Below are 18517 nucleotides of genomic sequence, written 5' to 3'. Positions count from 1 at the left end.
ATATTGGTAACTTAACTTATCGTACTGCAAAGCTGGTTAGAAAGTATTGGTAAGTTATTTTGACGTGCTGCAAAACTGGTTCGACAGTATTGGTAACTTATTTTGACATACTGCAAAACTGGTTCAACAGTATTGGTAACTTATCCAAACATACTGCAAAACTGGTTTGACGGTATTGTTCACTCATTTTAATGTACAGCAAAACTGGCTTGATAGTATTGGTAACTTATTTTAATGTACTGCAAAACTGGTTTGATAGTATTGGTAAGTTATCTTAACGTACTGCAAAACTGGTTCGACAGTATTGATAAGTTATCTTAATGTACTGCAAAACTGGTTTGAAAGTATTGGTAACTTATCTTAACGTACTGCAAAACTGGTTTGACAGTATTGGTAACTTATCTTAACGTACTGCCAAACTGGTTCGACAGTATTGTTAACTTATATTAATGTACTGCAAAACTGATTCGACAGTATTGGTAACTTATCTCAACGTACTGCAAAACTGATTTGACAGTATTGTTAACTTATCTTAACGTACTACAAAAGTGGTTCGACAGTATTGTTAACTTATCTTAACGTACTGCCAAACTGGTTCGACAGTATTTTTTAACTAATCCTAACGTACTGCAAAACTGGTTAAACTGTATTGTTAATTCATCTTAAATATGTTGCTATGGCTAATGGTCAAAGCCTTGTGTGTACAATGGCTTCAACTTCTTCTTTTAACTTAAACAGGTAGAAGTACTAGTGCCCCAGTTCCACTGTATTTTTGTAAATATTGATGTTCAGACTTTAAGATTAGATTAGATTGACTTTATTAATCCCTCTGGAGATCTTCTCCGGGAAATTGTATTTTCAGTACACAGCAGACACATAGTTTCATAAAAGCAAATAAAAGCACAAAGTGTTAATAGATATAAATGTGCAAATATAAAGTGCATAGAACAAAAGCAATAAAACAAAGACCTAAAAGAATACAAACATAGAATACGTCATCCCTTAACTCTTCTTCTGCCCCAAAACAGAGAGGTAATGAAGTGTATTTTCTCTGAATTGTCTTCACCCCCTATATCATAAAACTGATAATTCTAACCAATGCAGTTCCATCAGCTCGCCTGGTCTCCTCACATGATATTTCTCTTTTGGCCCCTTAGCTATGTTCACATTTTGTTAACGTTTATTTAGCTGCCTGTTAATTTCTGTGGAGCAAGAATTTTTAGAATCTCATGAAATTTTAAATGAAATTATAAAAAACATTATCAAAGTCTACCATGACTGGTTTGTTGTTTTTATTCTGAATTGAACATTCAAGTATGGAAGTTTCCTTCACACATGCAAGTGAGTAAAAACTGCAGATAATGATCACGTGTTCCATCAGTGGATTCAAACGTTGTGAGTTTTTAAATTCTCTCGGTCAAAACATCATGCGGGAAAATTGGGTGGTTTTTTTTTAATGGAAGTCTTTAAATGCAACCAAATTTCAAGCATTTTTGGAAGTGTCGGGAGGAACATTGTATCCATGTGAATATGTTCCATCATCACGTTTTGTCAGTCCTGCCAGTCTCCATCACAAGGGATTCCATTTTGCCTGCCATTTACTGCCCGGGCCCTCAAATCCAAATTGACCCTGACACACACACACAATCTAATTTTTCTAAATAATATATTGAAATACGGAATTCGGGGCCAGTAGTATTCAGAGCCGGGACTGGAGAAAGGTTGAAGATGAGGTCCACAGTTTTGGGGGAGAAAAAAGAGATATAAAATATCATTTCAAACGAGGCCATGGTGACAATTAGGTTAGTTCAAATTGAAAGAAGGATATAAAATATAAACGTTATTCACAATACTTGATGTTATCTCTGAGTTCACTGACAAATATTCATGCACGTCTGTCCTATATCATTTTGAGCAGGAAGCCACAAACGGAATATAACACATGAAAATAGCACAGATGCAACGATGATATAGAGAAGTGGATGTGTGCGTGCAGTGTGTGGTTTGAGCTGCATTTTTAGGTCTATTCCTGCCATCTGGTGGACAATTCTTGGGAGTCTGGTTAACTCAGATAAAATATACATTTACATTGGTGTTTCTTGGTAATGCTTTTCAAAATATTCATTTATATTGTAAATATTTACGTGAATGTAATTATTTATATAAGTGGTCAAAGGCCACATGTGTAATTGTTGATTAAAATAAATACATTCGATTGAATAAAATATAGTATAGTAAGATTTAGATGCATATTTTGAGATATAGATTAAGAATTGTTATTGAGATATTTAGATGCAAATTCAACATTTACATTTAGGGTTTAAGGTTTAATGTTAGAATGTGGTAAATATGAAACCACAAAAATTCCAATGTCGTGTTTACAACACCGGCAATAAAAGTTTCTGATTCTGATACTTGAGTGAAAACATTGCTCAATATTGCTGCTGAATCAATTAATAAACATGTGTCTTCATTTAAACATTTTGAGCTACTTTCATTCAGATTTTCAAATCAATGTATCAAAATGCATATTCATTCTAAAAAAATGTTTCTTATGTTATTATCGTCATAGGAAGAACAGGCTGCCACAAATCCACCAGGAAATGATTTATATTTTTTTGGTATCCCTCCTGCATTATCCAAAGAGGGATGTAGACTAATGACATTTCCCCAAGAAGGGAAGAAAAAAGGAATATCATAACTTCCTTAAAGCAAGTCTTTGGCTGCCTATTCACCATTTATGAAATATTAAACATTAAAATATCTATATTATTGAAGAATGAATAATGTGATTATTGTATTTGATGAATATAATTTATCATCCATGATAATCTATATTAAGATATTTCAGAATTGTGTAAAAAACGAATCGATTGTAAGTCATTTTGCAGATTTATTTACTTATCCAGTGGAATTAAATGAAGTCAATTCAAAATGAGAATAATAACACTTTCTACAATCGTTTATAAAGTTAAGTTGGAGTTGGTTCCAGCAGTCCCAAGCGTCACAAGTGTTTCAGCACCATCTAGCGGTCAACAGGCTACAGTACACTTTTTGGATCAGCAGCAGATTTTTTTTTTATATATATACCTGTATAAATATGCAAAAAAGCAGAGTTAAAAAAAACAACATTTACATAGTTGATTGTTAAGATGTCAAGTATCAGGTTCAAAGGACCTTGTAGAAAAAAAAAAACCTGACATTTTTTATCTAAGATTATTATTAAGAATAAACTATAGTGAAATTTTACTATTTCCATCTATATATATATATATTGTTGAGAAAAAAAGGGGATCAGTTAATATATATAATATAGTGATAGAAATGAGAAATCTTTCTTACATATTTTGAAATGTTTACATTTAAAAATGAGTCATTACCTTTAAATAAAGTGATTTTAAAGAGATTTTCTCCCCCACAGCGTCGTGTGTGAAGGAGACACGGTCACCAGCGATTTCCCCTCATGTGTATTCACTCAACACGCTAACAGAGATAAGCCACTCCACTGCTTCCAGATGTCAGAGTAGATGGCAGCAACAGCAGGTAATACCAGGACTACATGCCCACAGACACAAATCCACAACTTGAATGTTGCTTTAATTTTGTAAATGGAAAAAAAAAAAAACCTAGAGCTGGAGGGAATCCTCAGTCAGACACCAGAGGCCTGCTGGAGCTCCTGAGAGCTGGCAAAGACAATTTCCCCTCCAATCACCTGTTATCTTAATCTGACAGACTCGATTACAAGGCGGCAAAATTGCTTTTTCTCGCCACCAGCAATCGCTGGGAAATTATCTTAATTGTGCGATGAACATGGCTCAGAGCCTGGTGGAGCCTGTGCTGTAAAACACTCAGGAGCGACGAGGGCTGATCCGTGGCTTCTCAAGTGGAGGAGGGAGGCGTGGAGCTCCTGCCCCTCACTGACGGAGCCAATGTTTCACCAGAGCTGTCACCTGTTATCTCAAGCAAGGCGTTAAGACAATGCAACTCGTGGTCATAAATGCCATTCAGCTATTGCTCTGTGCACGTGATAAAACTTAATTATTTTAGATAAGATTTCAAGAACGTTGTCATGTCTTTATTTAAAACTGCTCACTTGCATCCATAGTAATAAATGGCTAACTCTGAAGAATGAAAATGCATTTTAAATTATATTTAACCGTTCTTTGGTTCGCACATTATTGGCGTCTAAATCTTGTGCTAGAATTTAAACACAAGTGCTTATTTTTAAGGCAAATCACAGTAGAAACGAAGCTAGAAATTACACCATTTGGAGCAGTTAAAATACACATTGAGAATGTGGTACCGCCACAAACAAATCAAATAGAGAAACAAAAAGTGAAGTTCCTGCACTGACGAGATTGAAAAATGGGGGGAGAAAAAAAAAAAAAAAAAAAAAAAAAAAGACAAACGGAACAAATATTATTCAATATTTTCCATTTTTATTGGCTTTTTTTGGACAATTTTTACCAGTGTCATCCTTAACCGTTCGTTTCAATTTCACTTGCATAAACTTTCATTCGTTACCAGAAAGATATAAACCAGGGCCGGGGTGGGGGGGGGGGGGAGACCTAGCATAAGCAGCTACTGAGCTATAACTGCATGTCTAGCATCTGGTTCAAGAACAACTGGACAGAACGCGTCCCCAAGAAGGAAAATAGTTTGTAGTTATTCGTTAAACCTTCTGGTTTGTATCCTTCTAGATGTAAGGCTGATCTCGCGAGAAGGGCCGTTGCTATTGAACAGAACATCTGCATAGCAGCTGGAAGACAAAAGGACTGGACACTGACCCAATACTGAGGATGAAGAGCACAGGACAGCACAAGACCCGGAGTTGGCACAAGATTGTGGATTGGTTTTCTAACAGACAGACTTGTTTTACAGAGATCCACGTGTTACTATCAGACATATTCTTAGACAGTTAGTGTAGGAGGTTGCGGAGGAGCACTAGACCTAGTGTTGTAACAAGTTTAGTTCAGGCTTGAGTCTCCAAGCATCTGGCAGTTTGAGACGTTCAGCACGGGCTAGTATTGCCTCCCTTAGAGTTTTCCTCTCGTACTTGTAAGGCTAAACAAGGTAGATGTCACTAGTGGACACACAGTTCGGAGCTGGTAAAGACGAGTGACGGAAGACGAAAAAAATAACAATGTGCTTAAAAGGACGAGACTGGCTACATGATTAAAGCAGAGAGGGACAAGGTTACTGTAAAAGTTGCTGTGCAGGCAGCAGTTGTTCAAACCCATGATCCCATTCTGCAAAGGCAACTATGAAAGAGGCAGCCCGAAAACACTGATGTGCAGCCGCCACTAAATTTGGTAAAACAGCTTGAACGACGATGAAATGTCCGGACTAAACGTCTGCATCTCTTTTAGGACTTTGTTGTCGCGCGTCATGTGTGATAAGCTTTAGTATTACTGATGCAGACAAACCCACTGATCCATGACCTGAAAGCACTTTGAGACTGGTGAATCTGCCAGAGCAAGAAGACGCGAGGACAAAACTCTTGAGGACTTTTAGGGTCAGCGGTCAGTCCACGTCCGGGGATTGAGGGGAGAGGATGGGGACAATTGTGTGCTGGCCCGACTGTAGCAGCAGGGATTAGAAACGCTTTGGCCCCCATGGGGAAGCCTTGGCTGCCACGGGTGCTCCAAAGCTTGGGAAATCTTCAGAGCTGCTCATGTCGGGAGCCTGAGGAGAAGAGGAGGTGAAGTGAGTGACAGAACTGCAATTTGACTTCATTCTTTTTATCCATGCAAGACAAGTAAGACGGTATATTGATTTGGATTCAAGGATTCCATCAATTAAAATGTACTTCTAATCCCATTACAGTTCTTAGAACAAATAACTTCAAGGACGGACTAGACCTGATAAGTAGTCTAAAGCGAACTGGAGTGTTGCATTACGATACCTTAGGAAGAAAAATACATTTGTAGTAATGTCGAGTACTTGACTCTGGTGTTGCAGAATTTACAGACAACGTGACTAGACACTGTTGTGACTGCTTTCATTCGTTTTGAAAACCAAAATATGTCCAAAGATCATCATTAAAAACTGCTGGACTCGTCCTTATCGTCTCATTCTCAGTCATCTCGCAGGATTTAATGTTCCTTTGGCAGCAAAATGACTGCCGCCATCTAGTGGCGGGAAGTTTAATTAGAAAAAGAAATTGCGCAACAATCATGTGTATCAATATTTTCCTACATCCCTAAAAGCAAAGCAATTCAAGAAGAACAGGGTTTTTTTTATGTTTGATCAGATACTTTACCTTCTCGGTGGTCCAGGGAGCCTCTCTGACCACGAAGCCTTTGGAAGGCCCACGGTTGTCATTTGAAGCACCAGCAGCAGAACCTCCTCCTGAGGGCCTCATGTAAGCCATTTTGGACTCGTTCTCCACAACATCACCCAGCTGTTCATTTGGACCAAACACTTTCATTAAAACACCAGATTTACAGGCCATTAACAACAACAACGTTGTGGAGTGATCTAGTTCACGATTAGATAATATAAAGAAGAAGTTTGATTGAGAGACTTCTCTAATGTCGCAGTTTAAATTGGTGGCAAACTTTAAATAAATCAAAGTGTATTTGAATATTAAAACTTTGAAAAGACATACATTAGAAATTTTGGTAAAAATACTGACTGTAGCTTTCGAGAGAAAAAATAAATAAATCTTACAAATTCTTCTTCAAGGTTCAGGAGGTGATCGATGGCTTCATCCACAAGCTCGGGTCGACCAGTGACCGTCACCAGGTTTGGGTCTGCAGCTCCACTCTGGGGGAACCGGAGATCAACCTGGAAGGGAAGAGGATATTTAACTTTTCATGAAAGACATGCTCTAGTTCACGCTACATTTTAATACGCATGATGCTACAAATACTTTTCTGGCTTCAGAGCCATTTTGAAAAACGATCACATGACCCAGCATGCACTGTTACACACGAGAATTCAAAGAGGTCCCACCTTGAACTCGTCCATGATCCTGCGGATGCCCTTGCCGCGGGCTCCGATGATGCGAGCATGGACCCTGCTGTCCAGAGTGATGTCCTCGGAGACCATCTCCTCAAGCTCATCCACGATGGCCTGGATGGCGTCTCTTGCAGCTATGGCTTTGTGCTCATACCCTGTGATACTGATCTGGTCCTGTGGGGGGAGGGGAACCAGCATTGAAGAACCAGTTGGCTGCAAATTCTATGAAGAAAGAAGTGACTTGTACCTGGTTCTCGTTATTCTTCTCAGGGAACTGGATGTTGACATCGTGCTCGGTGCGGATGTTTGTAATGATCGCACCCTTTCGGCCAATAATTTTGGGGTGGTGTTTGGGGTCCACAGTGATGGTCAGCTTGAAGCTCCTGAGTTCCTGGATTTGTGGGAACAGTTAATCGTTATATTTGTTGTTCAGTCAAGAGTCTTTGACGCTTCTAATAACACTCACCCGGTCCTCCTGCTCAGCCTCCAGCTCTTTGACGCGATCCAGCAGTCCTGCTTTGGCTCTGTCGAGGTGATTGGCCAAGCCAGTGATGGCGATCTTGTTAGACTGCTGCTCCGGGGCAGGCACTTGAATGTTAACCTGAAGGCAAACAGAGACGTCAGCCAGTGGGAAAAATGGATATTCTTCTGCCTCAACGACTGATCACGCACCTCAAAGTCATCCATCATCTTGCGGATTCCACTTCCTTTCTGCCCGATGATGTAACGATGAAGGTCAAAAGGCACTTCCACCTCAACAGTGACCGGGACCAAAGCCTGAGAGGAGAAGGTTGTGGGTGAGAACAGTCATGATCCAAGGTTGATTGAGCTAGCAAGTGTTATGAACCTTGAGAGCCTCCACAGCTGCCTCACAGCGCTCTTTGCGTCCAGAAATCACAATGATGTCACACTTTTTGGGTGCATTTGGATCCACAGGCTCCTTCACTTCGCCATTTGTGTCTCCATTCTCTTGGACAATAGGCTCGACAGGAGCTGTTGGAGTACCTTGAGCGTCCTCTCGCTCTGGGAACTTGATTTGTACATTGTGATCTCGGGTGATCTGCTGGATCCTTGAGCCCTTGGGACCCATGATGGAACGATGAAACTTTTGAGGAATCACACACTCCATGGTCACTTGAGCGTCCTATCAAGACATCATAAAAGGGGGGTGGGGGGGGGGTCAGCTTGTTGCTTGTGATTAGTGAGCTCATAAAATAAATGAAACAAGACCCACCAAGTCGTCCACAATTTCCTGCATGCGCTTTTTGGCTGCCTCCACACATTCTTTGGCTCCTTTAAGCGTGACCTTGTCACTCATGGTCCCGGTACGAGGGAAGCTCACCATCACACCACCATACTCGTCGGCAAGTTCTCGGAGGACCTGACCACGACGGGCCACGAAGTAGCGGTGGTGCTTTGGATCAACATTCATTGTATCCTCCACTACGTTGTCCTGTGAGAAAATACCAGGTTTGTCAAGTAAAGAATATAATACAGTCCACAGTGTTTGTTGGCTCCCTCACCAAGCCCTGGATCAGCTCCTCCAGTTCCTTACGGGCGTCCCGCACTGCCTCTTCGGTGCCAATCACAGTGATGAGCTCCTGGTCCTGGTCCTCTGCCGTGGGAAAGATAATCCTGGCGCCAGTGCTGTCGCGGACCTTGCGGATGTTTGCGCCACCTTTCCCAATGAGGAATTTGTGGTACTCCGGCTTGGCACGAAGCTCAGCAGTGTGGCTCTTGGTTTGCTTTGGAAAAATATAAATCATTACATTAATTCAAATAAAAGTGCATTTTGCTTGTTTTGTTTATAAAGCTTCATTCTCAAATAAATACCTTTTCCTCTGCCAGGGCCAACAACTGCTGCTTCGCCTTCTCCACATCTTCAGCGGGACCTCGGATGGTGACCTTGTCAATACCTGACCCTTCAGTGGGGAAGTGGATGTGCACGCCACCACACTCCTCCATGATTGAGCGCACAAAACGACCCTTTGTGCCAATCAAGGAGTTGTGCAGCTTGGATGGAATTGACACCTCCATCTCAGTGATATTTGCCTGAAGAGAATACAATGTAGTGTTTAAGACTTTATGGTTTTCCACCCCACTTTCCCTTTCTAAACTCACAAGATAAACTAACTAAGTTCTGTGTACACCAATAAGATTTGATACACACAAAAGAATTCAAGGTTTTTACTCACCAGCTCTTTCTGAATTGCCAAGATTCGAGTGCGAGCAGCCTCGCAGTTTGGCTTTTTTCCTATGATGACAATCATCTCAGAGTTGCTGTTCTCAGCTGGAAGGTCGATCCTTGTGTTGGTTTCCTCACGAATCTGGAATGTCAAACGAGAATAAATAAGGAACTCAGGAAATAAATCGAGATATTCAGTAGAATACGGTAAAATCCTCAGTACCTTTTTAATATTTGATCCTCCTTTTCCAATGATGTTTCTATGGAACTGTTTGAAGATGGGGACTGAGACAGAGAAGCTGTTCTCAACCTATCAAGAAAAACAAATTCAGTTTTTTTTTTTTAACAACATAAGCAAACTGCAGTCAGTTTCAGATCTTTTGCAATATTAATGGAACATTTTTTTTTTTTAAATGTCAAACAACAGGATCGCTATACAAAGCTTTCAACAAAATGTTACACATTTTTACATGTCATTAGGCTGTTAAATCATAATTTCAGCAGCACAACAGTTTTTCATTACCATTTCAGCCACTATCTTCTGCATAAACTTGGCGCACTTCTCCACTTCAGTGCGCGGGCCACGAAGTTGCACGATGTCACTCTTCTGTGCTGGGTCGGGGAAGTTGATGATAACCTGTTCACATGAAATCAATTACACCCATGAGTAACAGAGTGAGGGAGTGTAATCTTCGCCACATCAGATCCATACGCACCTCAGGGAATTTGTCCCGCACTTCTTTTATTTTTTCCCCTTTTTGGCCAATGATGGCTCTATGAAAACGCTGTTCAATGATCAGGTCCTTTGTACGCTCGTTCTCCTGAAAACATGATATTCATCAATGAATTGGTTAAAAGGGGTTCAAGTGGAATTATTAAAATATGCCTCATGAGAGTATCACCAACCATGCGTGACGCAAGCTCAAGCAGCTCCTTCTTGGCTTCTTGCACACCCTGGGGATCCCCCTCAATGCGGATCAGGTTGCTCTTCTCGTTGTCAGGAGGGATACGGACTGTTACCTTGTGTAGCTCTTTGATGCGGTTGACTGCAAAAACACATCAATAAATAACTATGCAACATAACAACTCATGTTGTGGCTATGATATCAATGAGTGAGTTCTTACTGTTAACACCCCCTTTTCCAATCAGATGTCTGTGGAATTTGGGATCAACGCTAATTTCTGTGTAGTCCATACGACTCACCTGAAAAAGAGAATAAATCAGTCAACTTTCCCATATCTATTTCTTAGTTTGAGAACTTAAGAAGAAAGTTATACACACCAAATCAGCAACAATGACTTCAATCTGGCCCTGTGCCAGTTGTACATCTTTGGTGGGTCCCTCCAGGGTGATCCTGTCCTCCCCCTCGGTGAACTCAATGTGCACCTGTGTGAAAAAAATCCCAAATGAACATGACTTCCATGCTCAAAGTCCATAAACCAAGATGATGCGTTGCACAAACCTTGGGCATTTGCTGTGTAATCTTAGCCAAGTTCTGCCCCTTCTTGCCAATGATGAAGCGATGAAGCCAGGAAGGAGCCGTCACTGATGAAATTGTGTAGCTGTTTGCCTGTTAAAAAAAAAAAAAAAAAGACAATTGAAGCATGAGAAAAACAATGTAACATTTTTACCACAATGAGGCAAATTTTACCTTTGCATAAACTTCAGTGAGAGCCTGACCCAGACGGTCTGGCTCACCACGAAGGATGACAGTCTCTGAGCTGCTGTCGGACGGTGGGATCTCAACAGACACGCCAGTACGCTCCAGGATCTCCTGCAGAGTGTTTCCCTTGGGGCCGATCACATATTTGTGCTGAGATTTCTTCACCTCCACTGCAATGGTAGTGGTGCTCTTCTTCTGCAATGAAGGACACACTTTTAGTTGAGGTCAACATTTTAATATCAAACATTCTTAGGACGCGACTATACCTTCTCTTCACAAATCTTCTTGATCATGGCCATAGCAAGGGCCACCTGCTCCTTCTCCCCAGTGATGACGATCTCCGTTTTGTTGACACTCGGAGGTGGGACGTTGACTCGGGCACCGGTTTCCTGCATCATCTCCGCTACAAGTTTATTGTAGGGACCAGTGATGAAGGGATGGTACACCTTGTCAATGTTCACCCTTTCAACGGCACGCTTGTCCTTCAAACAGCAAGAAAGTAGAGTAAATACAAGATCAAACTATGAATATTGCTCAAACATGTTCATACCTGCTCAGCTGAAATGAGGAGAATCTCGTGCTTTGCCTTCTCCAAACCCTCCTTGGTACCAGAGATCTTGATTTGGGTGCTGGGGTCGTCGGGTCGTGGGATCTGGATTTTGGTGGCTGTCTTGAGCTCAAGCTCCTGCAGTTTCTCCCCATTTTTGCCAATCACAAAGCGGTGGTGTTCCTTCGGGATGGCCACAGAAGCTAAAGCCTGTGGAAGTCAAAGATTGTAAAAACGTAACATTAATGTCAATGGATCAAGAGATAATGTATACTTTTAAACATAATCACAGTCAAATTACCTGAGTCTGCAGTCGGGACACGATCTCCTTGCGGGCCTTCATCACAGCATCTAGTTTTCCAGAAACCATGATGGAGAGACCCTGATCTTTTGCCAAGGAGAGTTCCAGATGTGCTCCAGTCTTGTGCATGATGTCAACACATACTTTAGCTTGTTCTCCTTCCCCAAACTGGTTGATGTCCTTGAACTTGCGCTCCTCCAACGGCACATGGAAAACCTGGTTTTATAGGAATAGATGAATATTGAAAACTTTTGAAAAAAAAACGTTTTTTGCAGAGTTATTCAGACATAGTTGTTTGAAACCAAATGTTGCATTTTCTAAAAAGCAAGGTTTATTATAAATCAGTGTGACTGCAGAAAACTACATCTGTAACTTGGTTCAATGCCCAGAGATTCTTCAAAAAAACTAAAAACATATGTGATTAGGAAAAATGTAGTTTTGCTGCTTGCTAGTATATTTTGATCTGCAACAGAGGCTACCAACATCTATTTTACAGCTTGGTTTGGCTGTGAGCAACAGTTTGCTACTTCAGTGGAATAATATGTATTAATAATTGTAAGGATGATGTTTAAATCCAAAAGATTATGCCAATGAAAAGACTTATGAAGGCAGTATAATGACGCACTGGATATTTTTCCTTTCATTCGTGGCATCTTTAAATGGCTTTATTGCCAATGTTTGTTTAATACATGTATAGTTTTCTATAATAAAGAGAAATTAGAGTATAATCAACAACATCAGTAACTTGCCTGGGTAATTACAGATGACTTTATAGGACGGATCTTGTTCGTCCATGCATTGGCGGTTTCCTGGGTGCCTACAGGTGAGGCTGCTTTCTCGGGCAGAGGTGGAAAGGCATCCTTATAGGTGGGAGGGGCATCCTCCTCACCTACACTGGGCCCTGCCACAGCAGCTGAGCACAGAGAAACAAACAAGTCTAATTGAGGATTCTGGTTTTCAAGTAAAAGAATCTTCTTAAACATCCGCTGAACCAAACACTTACCACCGCTCTGCTCTGGCATGAGCCCAATACGGTGCTCGTTAAAGCTTTCCTGCGTAAGTACAGCGACTGAGCTCATGGTTAAAATCCCACGTCAAACACAGAGTCCGAGTGTGCCACTGGAAGACAAAGAAAAAGCCATAAACTTAAACTCAAAAGATTGTTTAAAAGTTGGATGTTTATGTGTTGTTTAGAAATGTAATCTTTTTCTGTGTTCATACTTTTCAAACCAAAATGATATGCAAGGACCTGCTTATTAACCAAAATGGACTCAATTCAAACAGAAAAGTAAAATAACACATTTAAATTGGGTGAAGGCTGATCAAAAATGAAAATGGTTGTGATACATGGGGGTTTTTTCTGTCATCAGCAAAGTCTCAAGAAGCGCATTTGTCAGTTGGAGCACAGTTTTTCATTGTCATTGTCACATGCTAAAACATTGCAAACATGCTAATCATAAGTGGACTTTGTGATTTTCTCTTCTAATCTATCTTTATCTAGAGCCATGGTGTTAGCAGTGGCAATTGCTGTGACAATGATTTTTCTGCTACAAACTATGGAGGTGAGCATCTACCATGAAAACACTTACAAAACAGGTGCGACTTCATAACAAAAAGTCTAGAGAAGACAAAACCAGTTTTACTAGAGTCGCTGTCATACCAGACTTTTTCAGGTACTGCTGCTACACAAGTAGGTTAGAGGGTTAAGAGGATTTCACCGACTAAAGTACAAGTGTTTGTGCGGTCTACCTGATCTATTACCTTACCGTCTGTACTGTAGTGTAGTCCCGATTGTTACCAGTTAAGTTTGATATAAACTCGTAATGCAAATAAAATATGGCTCCAGTCCACACACCAATTATATATAATCCTCATCTATAACAAAATGTCATATCAATCATTTCCACACTTTACATTTTGGTTTCAAGAGAAGGTATTTGTCATTACATTACATTTTCTGGGGAAGCCCCTTTCTTGTCAGGGTTCATAAGATTGACTCGTTCATTTGTGAAAGTCGAATTTGACCGTATAATGATACTAGTAAAACAAAGTGTATGACTCGACAGAAATGATCAACTTAGCTATAGAACACTATGCTGCTAAAGAAAAGAACTCAACCATGCAATTTAATTTGATACATCTTAATCACTTTGAAACATCCAGAAAGCAGAGTTAAAGCCGTTGATTTAGCCAGGACCAGTTTTTACCCATTTCTTTTCAAGTAAGGCTTTAAAATAATAGCCAATCAGTTGCAGGTTTACATTTTGCCATGCACATGCAGAACAAGGAAACTGAACACCTACCAGCTAAATGGTCAGTTACCAGATTATCCGTCCTGTAAAGATGCAATTCTCGTCAGCCTGCCAGCTTTTGCCTGAGGACAAGACACAAAAAATGCAAAACAAATTAGCTTGAATGTTTCCAGTGTTTAAGTGCATGACACCATCAAAAAACATTCTTATTCAAAATCCCTTGTATTGACTGATGGATAAACATTTATCTGTTTTAAAGCAGTTTTTTTTTTTAAAGGCATAGTTCATCAAAAACATTGAATGGATTACACACACACACCACACATTCCATGTATCAACAATGATGAAAAGCATTACATTGTTTAAGCTACCCCTTAATATCAATAATAAAATGAATGAATTTTAAATTGTAACAACTGATGCACATCCACGAAAATGGTATTAAACAGAAGTCACCCAATAAATAAACAAACACATTGATGTACTCTAATCGTTCAAAACTATTTCAAATGTTTATTTTAATGAAAACAATTACTTCTATTTATGGCAGCAGTGTTCTTTGATTGTGTTACACTTTAAGATAAGACATCATCATACAAGGCATGTTATCCGTCATTATCCAATTAATAACTTGAATGGTATGCGGTCAGGTTACCACGGTGGCCACGCGTCATTAAAAATAACCTGCGTAAAACGGCTACGGTGACGTACTGAATGACGTTGTGAATGGCACCAAAATATTGGATTATTAACCCCTTTTGAGAAGGACATCAGTTTGCTGGCAGAAACTTTACCACATTAACAGATGTCGCTACATAAAATGAGCATAGGGTTAATATTAGGGGGGTTATGGCAATAATCTGAAGATAGGATATGCATTACCATACAATATATTGCAATATTTTCAGGTACTGCAGGAATGATATACTGTATGTATACATGTGTAAATGTAGTATTGCCCAAGTACTTATAGACTTAGATATCAAAAGTCTTAAGTGCTTTTACGCATTTGCAAACCAAAATATGCCCAAAAACATCATCTTTAAAAAGGCTGCTGGAGCCGACTGTATCCACTCATCCTCAGTCATCGCCTGGATTTCATCTTATATTGAGCTTCAGAGTATCTACTGTTTTATTGCAACACAAAAATAGACAAAGGCCATGGAAATATGTAAATAATAAAGTTGTTTTTTTATCTACCCACACGTCATCGAAATTTCAACCATTAATTACTAGGATGAAATAAATCATCAACTCAAAGCAAACAAAAATATCTAAACAGTGCTGTTGAATATAAACAAATAATCGTGGGGGAAAAAATATGGTGATCCATCGCTATATTGTCATTTTCTCACACCCCTGGTTAACGTATATTAACTTTTATACTACAGACAATCATATGCATGCGTTAGTTTAACGCATGACATGGACATAGCACATGATAAAATAATAATAATAAAAGCATCAGGAATAATGGATTTTCTCGCCACATCACAGTGACCGTGTCATCTTGCTGCTGAAAGAAACGTGTGCTCAGGTTAGCAGCGAACCCTCGCCGGGCCAGCAGACAATAAAGGCATATCCAAATCCCAGATTAAGGATTTAAGTAGCTGGTTAGTGTGAGCGTTGGCTAATAAGATATCAGGTTAACTAGCTTGACAGCTGGCGACGACACATCATCACATTCACGAATGCTAACTGTCGCCAAAACATGTCGTCTGGTGCTAGCGTGAAATGACCGTCATCGAAAGGCATCTTCTGCTGCAAGAACCACGAGGAGAATGTCAACATAAAAATAAAAAAAAAACTCATGTCCGCAAAGAAAGGAAAGTGTGACCTTGGGGTTGTTTTTTTTTTTTTTTCTAAATCCATCTCGTGTTAATCCTTTAGCTTCCACGGCTAGTTAGCCAACTTGCTAAAAACTTTGCGACTGTGACACGTAGCTTGCTCGGCTAATGAACAAACAGAAGGTTTACAACTTCTTCCGCGATTACCTGGACTATGATGCAATGATAGGTAAACGAGGCGAATGACTTCGATCCACAGCGAACCACTAAAGCACGAATCGGCTGCAGGAATTCCGATAAAACACCGGATATGCACCGCAAAGTACAAGTTAAGAGTGTAGCCGCCGCTAGCTTGGCTAAGTCCACGTAGGCATTCAGTTGACACGGAGTCAGGCCAGAACACACTGGAACTCCCGACGCTCACATAAACAGCGGAAAATACCAACTCGTTCGCTCGCGTAGCTTCAGAAAAACACCGACTACGCGTGAGGCGGATCCGTTACCGGGCAAACAAATGGAGAATACATACTTATTTTTTGTTCTCGTCTGCCCTGAAGGTGCAGAAGCTGAGATGAAATTCCACTGGCGAGAAGGTGGGATTGAAGACTGGTTGATATATACCAGCGCTCTCGGCCAACCGTGTGCTGCCACGTCACGCAGAGGAGTCCGGTTACACATCGTAGCACGTCATCAACTCCTGAAGGCCTCTCACGTGAACTTCTGCATGGAACACTGTTTTTCTGCAGCTACAATGTACATTGTTTCTCTGATTTACTTACTGATTTACTATCAATCCATCTGTGTATCTATCTGTGTATCTATCTATCTATCTATCTATCTATCTATCTATCTATCTATCTATCTATCTATCTATCTATCTATCTATCTATCTATCCATCTATCTATATATCTATCTTTTGGCTCAGCTCAACTATAGATAACTGGGTCATTTTTAATAAAAAAAAATCTTCTTAAACATACATATTTTGTGGATTCAATGATTTTGACCTCAAAAGTTATGAACAAAATACTAATAAAGAGGCAAATGTCTAATAAGTCATTTAGTGAGGTTGAATCGTCTGCAACCATATTCAAATAATCAGGGGAAAAAAACAATTTAATGTAATAGTTTTGCGTCGGCATATTGCTCCATAATGTCAGATCGGATGAAAGATACGACACTAGTGTATTTGTCTTATCATTTTTTTCAATATTATGAAACATATGACCCAAAACGAGAAGTCACAGAACTGCTTGTGTAAAGCACTTCCCCACAAACATGCATGTGAACTCATGTTGTAATAAAACCACAACAATTTTTTTGATGTTGATGAATTATTTTTTGTTTGTTTTTTTTAATGACACACTCTGGGTGTTGGATGTGAATTGTATTCAATACATTGGTGTTGCAGTTCAATACAAAAATCAAAATACAAATGGGAAAGTTGATAAATGTATTTGCCTGCAATGGGAATACATGTTGGGTTCAGAGTAACAGAAACCTGCAATGAAGAATGAGTCAGGTACCAATTTTCTTTCATCTAAAGTGAGCAATTCGTGTTGCCTTGTTGCCATGGTTACAACATCAATGGCGTCTAAACTACAATATCACTTCTATAGACAGCAGTAGCAGGTGACACAACCAAGAAGGGGACCTGACAACTATCCATTTTAACCCAAATAAAATACACCTAATGGCTGTAAATATAAAAGTGAACCTATGTCATTTTTACTACTTTGGTTAGTAGGACTTTTACCCCCAAATGAACCTATACTTTTTGTTGTTTGTAACATTCCTGAAACAGGTACTCAAAATCACTGTCACTTTACATCTATCAATTTACAAATACATTTAATTTTATAGACTTTTGCTGAAATATGACTGCCAGTTACTGTTGCAATATACCCTACAAACATTTCATCAATGGTGCATTGTTTCAGGATATGTCAAAAGAAAAGCATGGTCATCATTCACTGCATCTACTGCAGGAAGTCTACCATGATTTAATCATTCAAATACATATATATATATATATATATATATATACAGTATATATAACCTTAAATAGACTAACTTGAACTTCAATTTACTGTTCATCTATTCATATTTAATTGGTTGTCTAGATGGCACTGCAGTGTTTATTATTTATGTCTAGATAACTATTATAATTCATTTTCTACCGCTGCAATAGACATGTAATGAAAAACATTATTGCAGCATATATTTGTTCACCCATTGCAGGGTTTTGCAAATTAAAGAGAGGAAAGTAATTTTAGTCTAACCTTTTTGTGATGTGATTGCCATAGTGATTACATTATCAATGCACTGTTTAGGTTTCATTATATTGGTTAAAGAGTCAGGGAATCTTTCGTCAAGCAAGTACAATATTATCTTTTTATCTGTGGCTGCTTTACTCAGAACAATGTGACATGATTGACCTTTTATTGAAGTAATGAACATGGACTGAAGGCGTTAGTTTGGAATTAGATTAGGTCAGTCTAATAGTCAAAATGAGTTCAAGGTTTTTTAAATTAATGGGTTACATTAGGTCACTATTTTTTATTGACAACACGCTAAAGGCTGACAGCATACATCTGTATATTATGACAACAACTGTTTGAATACAAAAGTGGAAAAGACTGTTTGGACAAATACATTGATAAAAGCAGACTATAGTATATTAATAGCACATGGAGAAGCAGAGTATGTATTTTCTGTTCCCTTTTTCTTTTTATTTAATTGCATTTCAAATAATTTAATCATCTCTGTACATTACTAGTTAAGCCATTTATTTCCTTCAAGAGAGAACCAGTAGAG

At 39.3% G+C, this 18517-nt stretch overlaps 1 protein-coding gene across 1 annotated transcript; it reads right to left on the bottom strand.

The window, feature by feature from the left end:
* Positions 1–4417: 4417 nt before the first annotated feature.
* hdlbpa (high density lipoprotein binding protein a) lies at positions 4418–16358 on the bottom strand. Its single transcript, XM_087784493.1, has 27 exons — positions 16229–16358; positions 13964–14034; positions 12664–12779; positions 12410–12573; positions 11661–11876; positions 11363–11569; positions 11079–11294; positions 10801–11007; positions 10612–10719; positions 10431–10535; positions 10274–10352; positions 10055–10194; positions 9865–9969; positions 9672–9785; positions 9372–9458; positions 9159–9290; positions 8797–9015; positions 8487–8708; positions 8198–8416; positions 7811–8107; positions 7636–7740; positions 7430–7564; positions 7211–7354; positions 6958–7137; positions 6673–6789; positions 6263–6403; positions 4418–5685 (listed from the first exon to the last, which is right to left on the bottom strand). Exons 3-27 carry the CDS (start codon positions 12737–12739, stop codon positions 5596–5598), a joined length of 3825 nt encoding a protein of 1274 aa, XP_087640619.1. The 5' UTR covers positions 12740–12779; positions 13964–14034; positions 16229–16358; the 3' UTR covers positions 4418–5595.
* Between the last annotated feature and the right edge of the window lie 2159 nt (positions 16359–18517).

Source organism: Callionymus lyra, chromosome 2, assembly GCF_982586985.1.
Source record: "Callionymus lyra chromosome 2, fCalLyr1.hap1.1, whole genome shotgun sequence".
Taxonomy (NCBI): domain Eukaryota; kingdom Metazoa; phylum Chordata; class Actinopteri; order Syngnathiformes; family Callionymidae; genus Callionymus; species Callionymus lyra.
This window is presented reverse-complemented; position numbering and strand designations above follow the sequence as displayed.

Excerpts from the sequence above, each read along its gene's own strand:
- hdlbpa (XM_087784493.1), bottom strand. The coding sequence starts at position 12,739 with ATGAGCTCAGTCGCTGTACTTACGCAGGAAAGCTTTAACGAGCACCGT. Across the intron at positions 7,355-7,429 it reads AGGCTGAGCAGGAGGACCGG|GAACTCAGGAGCTTCAAGCT; the intron begins GTGAGTGTTATT and ends CCACAAATCCAG. Across the intron at positions 6,404-6,672 it reads TGAACCTTGAAGAAGAATTT|CTGGGTGATGTTGTGGAGAA; the intron begins GTAAGATTTATT and ends CCAAATGAACAG.